The 11,969-nt window shown below is 40.2% G+C and overlaps 1 protein-coding gene across 11 annotated transcripts in view; it reads right to left on the bottom strand.

Annotated features, from left to right (window-relative positions):
* Positions 1-11,969, bottom strand: part of ANK3 (ankyrin 3) — a 382,298-nt gene that overhangs the window by 57,937 nt on the left and 312,392 nt on the right. For 8 of the 11 annotated variants that reach the window (XM_054206394.1, XM_054206393.1, XM_054206384.1 and 5 more), the window contains 2 exons: positions 7,528-7,634; positions 3,497-3,529 (listed from right to left, as the gene is read on the bottom strand). In XM_054206394.1, the coding sequence (XP_054062369.1) occupies positions 3,497-3,529; positions 7,528-7,634 (140 nt within the window). The remainder of the gene's footprint in view (positions 1-3,496; positions 3,530-7,527; positions 7,635-11,969) is intronic. The other 3 variants (XM_054206387.1, XM_054206395.1, XM_054206392.1) reach the window with 1 other exon arrangement.

The following is an 11,969-nucleotide window of genomic DNA, read 5'->3' as shown; positions in this document are numbered from 1 at the left end:
TTAGAAAAGTCCTCCCGATCCCAGCTAAACTAAAAAGAACACGAAGATTCTTTTAAAACTTATACTTACATATTAACTATTAGTTATCAAAAGCAGGAATTGCTAAAGGTCTAGCGACATCATGGTGAAATGAACAGGTGCTACTGAGTAATTTGGATTAAAACAGTACACAAGTAGTGTATTAGTAGTGGTTTAGTGGACTTTAAGAACATCCCTCTGTCACTGTTAGCTCTACTGTCCATAAATAAGAGTAATTAGCCTCACATACAGAAATCAGCCAGACAGTGTAGAAAAAGGAGAATCAAAACCGCTTATATTTTTGGGATCTCAGTCTTCAAAACCTCCTCACAGTCTCATTTGGACATGCTCCTGATGGCTGGCAGCGCAAGTGCTGGCACCGTGAGTGACAGTGAGTCCAGGCTAGTAAGGACTTCTACTGATGGGGTTTGAGTGAGAATATCAAGTACATAACTTTCTTTAGGCTACTGGCATTCTGGAGTAAATCACGCCATTACTCCTGTGTGAAGATGACATTCATTAGCAAAAAGCGACATTAAAAAAAAAATCGTATTTGCCAGTGTCATTCTAATGCAGAATTTTACATTCAATAACAGAAGGCTAAACAATTATATTTCTAAGTGGTGAGTGGTAGATTTTAAAACAAAATTTTTATTATTAGCAAGGGAATAATGAATATTAACAAAAAATAATCATTAATAGCTGTGGCTTATTTCATTCATGAAATGCTGAGAAGCTGCATACATGAAGCGTTACTGTCTGTAGCAGAACAGTGACAGGGAAATGGAGTCTTCTCCCAGGACCAAAACCAGACTTCAGCCTGTTTCAAAACTCTGCAGCAAGAAACCTTCCAATTTATGGGGATCAAAACACACAGCTTCCTGCAGGGCTAAAAAATTATGGGGTTCTCCTCTAGTGCTCCAAAGTATCTTCCCTTTTCCTCTGTAGCATAAGCTGCTAAGAGAGAATAACTTCAGGTAGAAGATGCAATAACAGGCCAGTATGAAGAGGGGCATGAGTTGCCAACTCAGTCTTGATGCCAGCACCTCTTTTGTTTGCTCCTTCTGGGTGATACACAGAGGCTGACACATCTGCCACATCTGCTGTAGGGTTTCACTATTTTCAAGGTTGTTGCTAAAACTTCCAGCTCTTAAGAACTAAGCCTTCACATGATTAACAGGCGAATCCATTCAATTTCCTGGTTCCCTGCTGTGAACTGAACCACGGGAAAGAGCCAGTAATCCAGGGACATCATGAAGATTCTTTAAAAAAAGCCCCTGAGTGCTCTGAAGTATGAATGGGAATTTGTGTAAGACCATTACATTTGCTCTTGAGACCATCAGGATATCAAAAGTGACAGCTGATGTGCATTGGTCAGGCCTGCCAATAAGTTGCATTCCGAAGTCCAGCTGATGTGGGCAGGAAAACACTGCACAAAAGCAGGAGTGTAATCAAAACTTGATATTTAGTGGACTGCAGGAGACAGACAGGATGGGACAAAAGCTGTAAATATATGAAGCAGGACAGAAAGGTTGTCCAACTGAATTCTAGATAAAGAAATTGCTACATTGCCTTTCTTCAAACCAAATTAAAATCCATCAGTAAAGATGGGGAGGTGAAACAGCTCTCTGAGATGACCCTAACCCAAATTTATCATTTCTTGTGCCCCAGAGACTTTACAATAGTGATGGCATGGAATAGTCACAGTAGTTTTCATCCAAATAAATTGTATCCACATTTCTCTCCTAGATAAACAGACAGTACATGACTGAACAAATCCAAATGTTGCCACTAGGGTACCCCAACTCCTCGTAAGAGGAATTGTTTCAGTGGGAGGGGATCTTTGCTGAATGCCTAACCAAATGCTTTCTACAAATATTAGATCTGTCTCGAAAACAATATGCTCAATCTTTAAATTATAGACTATATAAGTTATGTTAATATTTATAGATCACAAGATCTTAGATGTCTGTAAAATCTGTTGACTGGAACACTTTCTTGCTTGCTAACAGAAGGCTGTAACAAGCAGAGAACCAGCTCTAGGGAGCCTGGACCTTTGGGGTTGCCTCTCCCCTCCGCTCACTAAGCACTATTAGCTTGTCAAGCATGTTTGTGTCACTTTTTCTACCCGCAACTGCTCTATAGTGTGGGTGGTGAAGGCTGATGGGAAGAGGCAGATGGCACTGAGCATGTGGAAGGGTAGGCCAACGGTTGGTCTTCAGAGCTGGCAAGGAGCCCGCTCGTGACTAGCTGTGAAGAGAGTTCAAGACAATCCATTAAAATTTACTATGAAGCAAAGCAAAATATTAAGCAGGGACCCACAGCCCTTGGTCACCGAAGGGAGAATACTGAAAGGAATACGTTACAATTGGTGCTTTGGTGGCCTTCTTAAAATGTGCATGGTTTTTGTCTGCAGAGAAGATGAGGCCACTTCAGACTACATGGAAGTGTGGAGGGGTGGCTGGCTGGAGCACCCCTTTGGGGTTGGCACTGCAGCAGCTCCGGGGAGGCACACCTGGTCGGTGCATCACAGAGCAACGCAACAGAGAGAAGGGCCTCCCAGGGAGCTTGGCAAGGCTGGGCTTGGCCTGATGGCTCAGTGCAAAGCAGTGTTTTGGAGAGCTGCCTATCACGTATGTGATTACCAGCATATTAAACAAACTCAGAATTAATAAAAAAAAGGAGTTTTTCATCCAATGCAAAAATGCCAAAGTGTGCACTCAGATAAGATGTTTTTTCTGTATCCTAACTGTTTAAATGATGCAAGTATGTCAGAGAGGATTTTCAAAAATCTCTAGGCACCTCAATCAACTGAGTTAAAATAATACAAAAATCAATGGAAGTCAAAACTAAGTACCTATGAAAATGAGGCCCCAAGTCCTCAGGTAGGTTTAGGTGGTAGATTTCAAGGTCACGCAGAGGTAGCTGAGTTGGGTTTGATGACAGGCACCAATACCAGTCCAGCCTTGGCAACCTGGGGCTTAGCACTGCTCAACCAAGGGCACATTAACCCTTGACGTGAGTCTATGCCCCACCACAGGAACTAGCCCATTACAGCCAGCTTGGGTGCCTACACCACACTGCAGCCTTCAGCAAAGACAAAACTTTTAGCAGATTTTTGAGTGTTGCTCTCATATAACGGTAATTATTATCAACAGCATATTAATTATTTCCTTGTTTAGTTTTCAAATTAGTAATTTACCGTTTAAATCAGTAACAATAATTCCAAACAGTATTTCATGCACTTTCTATAAAAAAAATTAGTAGCTGATGCTCACCTAAATTAATGCTGCACTAATAATGAAAACTACAATATGATCTCTAAAACACAACGCTAAACGCTAATGAGCATTTCTACTTGAATACATGGAAGGGATGAGGATGTGGGCGAATGCACTACAAACATCTACACACACTCTGTGGGAAAAGAGTTAAAGAAAAATAAAAGGAGGATTCACAGAAAGCACAGAGTTATCACCTTGAATCATACTGGGGAAGTGGAGAGGAATAGCTGCAAAATAATTTAGAAAGCAAATGGGAAAAATTAATGTAAGATAATTAGAGGCAAGCAACAGAAAATATCAATAATAAGCGCAAAGGAAAAGTAACAATCAGAAAAATAACAAAAGCAATACATTGGAAGGCCAACTTTAGAAATTATTTCGCTTTTGCTTTGCATATTATGACCTATGTCATATAAAATATGCTACATATGGAAAAAAAAAGCTTTCATTTAATTAGTCAGCACAAGTCCATAATTTCTATAAGAAATGCAGAAGCACATGGAGAAAAGTATTTGCAATTTACTTGGGTCAACAGAGAATTTATTGTAAGACAACTTCTTTGTTTAATTCCCAAAGCATACTCCACTGTGCCATGGAAAACCAGTTCTTGCACTTTCCTATAGCATATTCCAAAGTATAACGTATAGATATGTAAGGCAGGATACTCGAAAGGAGTATCAGTCCTCGCTATTCATTACACTGCTTTCAAAAATGAGTTCTTCTGTGTGTACAGGAGGTTGGAGTAAACCATAATTAATCTGATGTATTCCACATGCAAGACATTCCACATTGGATCCAGTATGTCTGAGTTTCTCAATACAGTAGGCAGTGTAACGCATTAATTTCTTTCTTTCAGCTAAGAAAATGAAAGAGTTAAAAAAGACAACATGAAGAGAGCACACCCACATTTTAGTTCGGGAAAGTCGCATGAGTAAGCTCACATCTGAAAGCCGAAGGTCATTTTGGTGAAGGGTCTCTACCCTTCCAGAGGCCTCAAGATTCATGACACACTTCAGTGTGTTGCTTACAATGGACCCTGTTCAAAATATATGCTGGCAAAACAACTTATCTGAACTCAGAAAGAAAAACATAAAACATTATCTTGGCTTAAAAAAAGGAAAAACCAGAAGAGTCAAAATTACTGCCAACAATTCCTTCTTTCTTCCTTTTTCACTGATACATTGATGGATCTCCACATCCTGCTCCCAAAATTCCCCTTCTACCTCAGTTAAGAAATGGAAACAAACTTTGATGCTCTCTTCTGACAGTGGGTAAATGGGAAAAGAGCAACCCCAGGGAGCCGACTGCAGAGGAGCTCCCCTACACAGCACGTCGCGGAGCCCGGGGGAGGATGAGGAATGCAAAGAGCGGTAGGGTCAGGCCCTGGCCGCGGGGTGACCCGAACCACGAGGGCTGCCCAGTTGGCATACCTCTGCCTATGGCCCAGAAAGAGCTGGGGACTAAGCCAGGGCATGAAGCACTGCGATCAAGCAGAAAATGAGTTACTTTTCAGGAAAAGACTGGTAGAAGAAAGTGAAAAGTCATGATGCTCTGCAGATCAGATGTACTGAGGTACTGGAAGACATGAACATCTGTTGATTGCCCCTAGATGAAGATAACAGGGAAAACCAAACAGTATCATATTATGACACAGGGCCACGACTGAAAAGAAAATAAACAATGAGCGACCTTTTTTTCCTAACAAAGGAACTGAGTCATCACAGCATCATTTCTGATGGACTTTATCTGTCAAATGAGAAATGTGACAGGTCAGAAAAGTTATACCTGTTTGGAGAATATTTTGGTGCTCAGATCCTCTCCCTCCCCTGCAGCCCCACAGTTTGCTCCACTGCTGCAGATCTGTGGTCCTTCCCCTCTGGGCAGCAGCTAAGGCTACCTCTGCGTTAGAGAGGACTGATGTACAAAGGGAGGAGATCTGAAGTAGTTGACGCCAAAGGTCCCATGGCCACAGAATATATGTTTTGGAGGGTTGGAACCATTAGTGGCCATGCTAAAGAACTAAGGGCAGACAAGTAGTACCCCAGAGGACTGGCAGGATGCAAGCATCAGACCTATTTTGTACCAGGATGAAAAGGGGACAGAAAATCTTAGACCAATCAAGTCTAACCCCAACTACCAGAAATATTCAGGAATAAACTATCCAATGATCAATCTGTAAGGGCCCAAAGGATAATCAAGACCAGTGCCACCAGTCCTCAAAATAAAAATGAGCCAAAATATGAGTGTCAAGAATAACTCATGTCAAATGTATTTAACTTCCTTCTTTGAAAGAGTACTTACCCAGTGGATGTGTAGAAGTACTATCTTGGTATTTCAGTAAGAAATTGAGGTACACCATAGATAAGGTAAGTGCATAATCATCTGAGAAGTTACCTCAAAAGAGATACCATCAGTGCTTTACTGTTAAACTGAATGGAAACTTCAGGTGGAGATTTCACTGTGCTGTCCTAGGCCAGGTACTAAGATAATGTCTTCATTCATGATTTGAACACTGGACAGAAAGAAGGTCTGAAAAGTCTTTGGAAAATAGGATCCGAACTAAAAGCTATCTTGCTAAAATGGAAAGAGGGTCTGGAACCAATAAACAGAAATACAGTAAAGGCAAATGTAAACAGAGGGAAGAAGCCAAACACATAAGCACAAACACAGAAAATATAGCCAGACTGCACAATTTCAGAAAAGAACCAAGAAATTCTGGCAGATCACAAACATTAGTCAAAAGAAACTGCAGTTACCAAAATGATAATTCTCACTGTGGGATTGCTTAAGATTAGGTGTGCCATATGCGAGACTAAAGAGGTAGCGATCCTGGCTTAGAAATAAACTGTCATCAAAGAGGGGGGAGCCAGGGGAGAGCAGCAAGGATGCGCTGAAATGTGGAAAGCACCACCTAGGAGGATCTTGGACATTTTAGTCTTTTAAAGAGAGGATTACGTGTCTTCCAACATATAAAACGTTGTTAAGAGACCAGTAAGATATTGCTCTCCATGACTACTATGGATATAAAAAGAAATAGGCTTAATCTGCAGCAAACAAATTTTAAATTGAGTATCAGGGAAAGAAATATTGTAACAAAGGACAGTGAACTACTGAAGCTGGAGGACTATAGAACCTGTTAGTTTTAGTGACTATGAAGAACATATTTCAGGAATGGCTTGGCAACATTTTGCCCTGCTGTAATGGAAATGGATGGACTACCAGCTCTCCGAGGTCCTTTGCTGACATACCTTTCCACCATAACCAACAGGCTTCAGCTTTTCATTCTGCAACTCTCAACGTTTCTACTCTAGCATTGACCATATGCAGTGTTTTATCAGCTCAGGACCCAAAAATCCACCACTGTATAAATCTGTTCAGCAGAAGCAAGTGCTTACATGTTTGTGGGACTGTAGCTTTAGATTTGTGGGACTTGCTGCTGTTTTGGAACTGAAATCTTTTGGTATGTGCTGCGCTCATTTTCATTACGAGAATGTAATTAGTCATAAAATGGGGAAGCAAATTAAAAAGGATATGAAATTTTACATCCTGATCTTGAAAATTAAACAACAAATATTTATACTAGACAATCTCATATGCAATGATTCCTTTCAGTTACGCATTCATTTGCAAATTTTTACAGCATGCATTCAAACATTAATACTATTGCCTTTAAATCAAGCCTGTGTGGTCCTGTCAAGAAGCACCAGAACTGCAGTGATAACTCATAAGTAAATTAATAGTACCACTAAACTCAAACTACAGATAGTGGTGAATAGACAGGAGTTTGGAGGTATAAATAAAATAAGAGGTTAAATTAAAGCCCCTAATTTTTTCTGCTGTGAAAGAACACGAAGCATAACATTATATCTCTGATTTCATATTCCAAATAATTTAATACAATTCAAACAAAACCACCTTATGACACTTTAAAAGCAAAGCATAAGCAACACAAAAAGCAGAACAGGACTATTAAAGAGAAGCCAGTGGGATTACAATGTTTTTGCATTCAGAAAATTAAGTGCAGAAGCAAGTTTTTGGTTTGATATGCAAGAATTTAGACTGACTCCTGTTATTAAGCACCCTCATTGAAGTCAGTGTGAATTTTGCCACTGGCTTCAACTGCAGCAGGAATAGGCATGTTATCAGCCATTACAGCAGGCTGTATTCTTCAGCTAATGATACACTTCCACATCTAAAGATAAAGGAAATCTGTTAAGTGACCTACCCGGAATGGATGGGACTTGAAACAAGGTTAACATTGTCCAAGGTGTCTGCAGCCCAGCTGTAGTGTCTGAGAGAATCAGAATCAAACTCCCTTTGAAACGTCAGGTGCTTAAAAACATAATAAAAAAAAAAAACATAAATTGAAATTTAAAATTAACATGAAAAACACGTGTCTTATATACAAGCTTGTTAAAATAATTCTATTAAATTTAGATTTGGCCCCTTTCCACATAACAGTGCTGATATCGCAGGTGTTAAATTACTGGAAATCCTGTAACAGAAACATGGAATCCACGCACAAATTAATCCTACGTATCTTCAAACATTCTTTTTGCCCGCTTTTTGCACTTCCTTCAGTTACAACTATGTGTCCTCTCCAATCTTTACTTACACGTGCAAGGTTAAAAAGATTGAAAAAAAATGTTACCACCTGTATTGCAATCATACACCATATAGACAGGCAGTATAATATTCCCCCACAGAAATCGCCGTTGGATAGATCCTTATTCAAGCAGAACCTGTGAATAACTTCACTGAGAGTTTTAATTGAAGCTGCGAATGCGTGACCCAGCTCCTGGTGGGAGAAGGCTTTAGTTTGTCTTTATACGCGTCCAATCAACATGAACACTGTTTTCTGGAGTGCCCCTGTCCCTACTCATCTCTATAAAAATAGCTTTAACCCTGTGAAGCACTGGCACACTGGAGCTATAATTAACTGCCCCATCTGACAGACACTGAGGCGTAATTTGTTTGTTGCTGCTGCCCCTGGACATGCGCACATGGACTCACGTCTCCTGAGCCCCACAACAAGCTCTTACACTATAAATCCTCTTATCTGTACAGCAAAGCCATTCTAGGTAAATATTCTTTTTTCTTTGTTTGTTTCTTTTTTTTTCCTAGGAAATAAAACAAATGAAATCTTCAAATACTTGATGCCCCTATCTGCAGGGTGATATGAAAGCTTCTAAACAATTTAAGAAGCACTGTCAGAAGTTACATCAATAAAACTAAGCCAAGAATCTGTCATGCGATACACACAGACACTCTTCACCCAAGAAGGCGTTAAACATGTCAGTGTTTCCTCCAAGTAGGTTGTTTTCTGCTTTCAGACAACTACATCTAGAGAGAGCAGTGTCTGAAAAGACTAAAACCTTATAGGCTGTTTTCAAATTAAATTCTGTGGGTTCGAGTCAAACCCGAGCCAAGCACACACTTCTACACAGGGAGGTTGCATTATTTCCATCTATTTTTTTTTGATCAACTGGCACATAAAGGTAGCGCAAATGAATTATTTTGAATGGAAATTCCAGCATTAGTAGTAAATCTGGCAAAATCATAAACACACAAAAATGCTTCTGTCGAGAAGCTTCCACAAGATAAGCAAGCAGCAAGCGCTCTCGTGTCAGCCAGAACCCACAACCCTCCCATACACTCGGGGGTTCCCAAAAAACTCCTCTCTTTACACATATCTTTTATTTCAGATGAGCATCCCAGGTTTCTTTCCAAAAACCATCTACATGCTAATTCACTGCTAATCAATAGAAACATCCATCATCTGTCCCATGCTGTGGCGCATGGCTCAATGCCTCCTTATTTTGCTACCTTAACTCCTTTATTAAAATCTTTCATTAAACTTTTTGCTGTAAGACAGGTACTTTAGGCCTGATAGTTCAAGCACAGACAACAACAAGAGGCAAATTTGCATACGTTAAACACCAAAATACACCATCGGACATAAAAGATAAAATGAATGCCATTAAAACAATGGCAATTAAGCGATGGCAGTGGCTTTAATTAGCATCATTTTGAAAAATGTATCATAATTTAGTTTATTGAAGGCAGTTTTTCTCTTTCCAATAGTACACTAGGGATTCTCCTGCATTTCCCTGAAGAGCCACAGTTTAGGCAGGACAGCCATAGCCATTTCTGCAATTCCAAGTGATGTAACTCGGTAAGAGCTCATACTGAGTACATTATTGCTTTTCATACCAAACAGTATAAGATCCAGACGGCTGGTCTCAGAAGTTGTAAAAATTTAGATAGACAAAAAATAAATTTATTCTTTTGCTTGGTGATTAACATTATCATCAAAAATAGCACAAAACAAAGAAACACAAGAAATGCTTTAAAAAGGACACTGCAATTTAGTGTTTGTCATTCAAATGGCTGCTAAGCCATAGGTCCAGGCCTGAGCAAGGACACATACATCAACAAATGAACAAGGGATCATGTTTGCTATAACAGAAGGAAAATGCTAAAGTTCCTTCAGCAGTGCGACAGAGAAAACTAAATGTAGGGCTATATATTTTCCAAGGAAATACCACCACTCTAAAATAATCTAAGCTAAATCGAGGTGTTACTATGCTCACCAAGTTGCTGTAGGTTTGCTTTTGTGCATACACAGGGCTCCTTGGTCTATTCCTGTGTCCTGAGATACTGTCTGTATATCAGGTGACTATATTTTTTTGATTAATTCCTTTCTGACAGAGTGCCCCCAAACAGATCTTTTGGACACATTTACAGCCAGCAAAAAGCATGAAGCCTACAGCCAATAATTTTGGCAGGGAAACAGAGTAGGAAAAGCTAATAGCCGGACACATGCATCTTACACGCAGCACACATCTGCTGGTCTCATTTTGTCAGTCTGTTGAGGTGCTGGATTTTCCAGGCACACAAAAAATAATCTTCCTGTGTAAATTGCAATATAAGCAGTCCAGAAGATGGTACATCATCAGTGACATCAAATCACAGGATCCATCCTGTGTCTGGTGAGGTCCCTCCCTGGACTGAGGGAGATTAAATATGCATTGCTGTTGGCGTGGCATCGTTAGATGCAAATGCATGCATAAAAATACTGATGGTTCTGCTGGCAAGGATCCTACTGGTTGCATAACTGAATATCCAGGCTGTGTAATATCAGAGTTCAGCAAACAGAAGAATTTATGCTTCCTCCCAGATGAATTTATCCAGACAGAAGAGATTCAGCAAGCTGCTATGTAACGGACAGCCTGATTCATCCTGCCTTTGGCTGATTAAATTCAGAGGCTGATGTAAATTATTCCACGGAGAAAGTCGTTTGGATTTGGTCTGAGTTGCTACATCCATGGTAACGCACTAGGACACAGAAATTTTAACTTTGCTCCAGCCAGGTTATGAGGCACAGTGTGGCCTGGACTCAGACTTCCCCATTCAACAGGGTCAGCAATAAAGAACTGAATGCAAACCATGGAGAATATCTTGACTTCTCAGGGAATTATTAGAACCTCTTCTCTAACATCCAACGCGTCATGCTGGCAGTCAGGTTCAGTAAAGGCTGGTTTAAAATCTTCCTTGTTTGATTCTTTTTAGACTCCGAAGTCTCCCAGTGCTCTTGGGGAGGGGTGGTCATGGGATCTTCTATTTTAACCAGATCAAGAGGCCGGCAAATGCCCCTTACTCCTTTATATGCTTCTAATTTGTGATAAAATTAATTCCCTTTATCCTGAGACTTAGCTGTTACCATGCTCTCCAGACAGGTCTGAACTTTCCAAAAGAAGCATAATGGAATATGCAGACAGGCAATGGCACACACCTTCAAAGTAGCATGATACCGCAAAACAGCCTTAATTCCTATCAGTTTCCAGATGGACTTTTAGGATATTAGTTTTGACCCACAATGATCTTCGTTCCTGTGTATTCCATTGTTGGAACAAAAGGGTGGGGTTTTTCACCCTGATTTCTACTGCCGAATCTCTACAGAGATTATCTAGAAGCCTAGTAATAAATAGGAAGATGAGAGGTAGGGGTATTCTCCATCTCCCAAATACACTCGTCCCACTTCAGCCAAAGAACTGTAACGCTTACCGCCATAGGTTTGGGTTGGCCTGAAGAACACAGGAATTCCAAAAGATGGATATCTTTTTTTGTCAGGACTTCAAGGCTTGCAGAAGCCATAGCAAAAACTGGTGGGCTCCCTTTTTCATGAAGATAGCTGGGTTGCGTTACTGTTGTTTGTTTTTCAGGGGATCACGGTTTTACTAACCTCTCAAGACAGAACTGACATTTTTTTCCACCACCACCTTCACCATTCCTGATCCCCTCCTGGACTTGAGAAACTTGAAATTTGTCTAGAGGACTAAGGTTAGAATAACATTTACAACTAGACTGTCAGCCAGGCATCCAGCGAGAGGAGGCCCAGACAAATTTACGAGACAAATTTGGAAGAGCACTTAACTGCGATAATTGCACAATCATTGCTGGACAAAAACTGGAATCACAAAAACATGGAGATTATAAATGCAATAGGAACAGCCTACACTACTAATCCCTAAAGCAGAGCTCCTGTATGTGACACGGTGTCACTGCAACACCTCCACATATAGATAGTAATTCTTATTTTTCTAGTGGCATTTTGTAATACAAAACAGGTTAAAGGTGCACACTTTGAACAATGTTCTTTAGGAG

This window comes from Rissa tridactyla, chromosome 6, assembly GCF_028500815.1.
Source record: "Rissa tridactyla isolate bRisTri1 chromosome 6, bRisTri1.patW.cur.20221130, whole genome shotgun sequence".
NCBI classification, from domain to species: Eukaryota; Metazoa; Chordata; class Aves; order Charadriiformes; family Laridae; genus Rissa; species Rissa tridactyla.
Note: the sequence above shows the minus strand (reverse complement) of the source record. Positions and strands in the feature narration are given on the sequence as shown.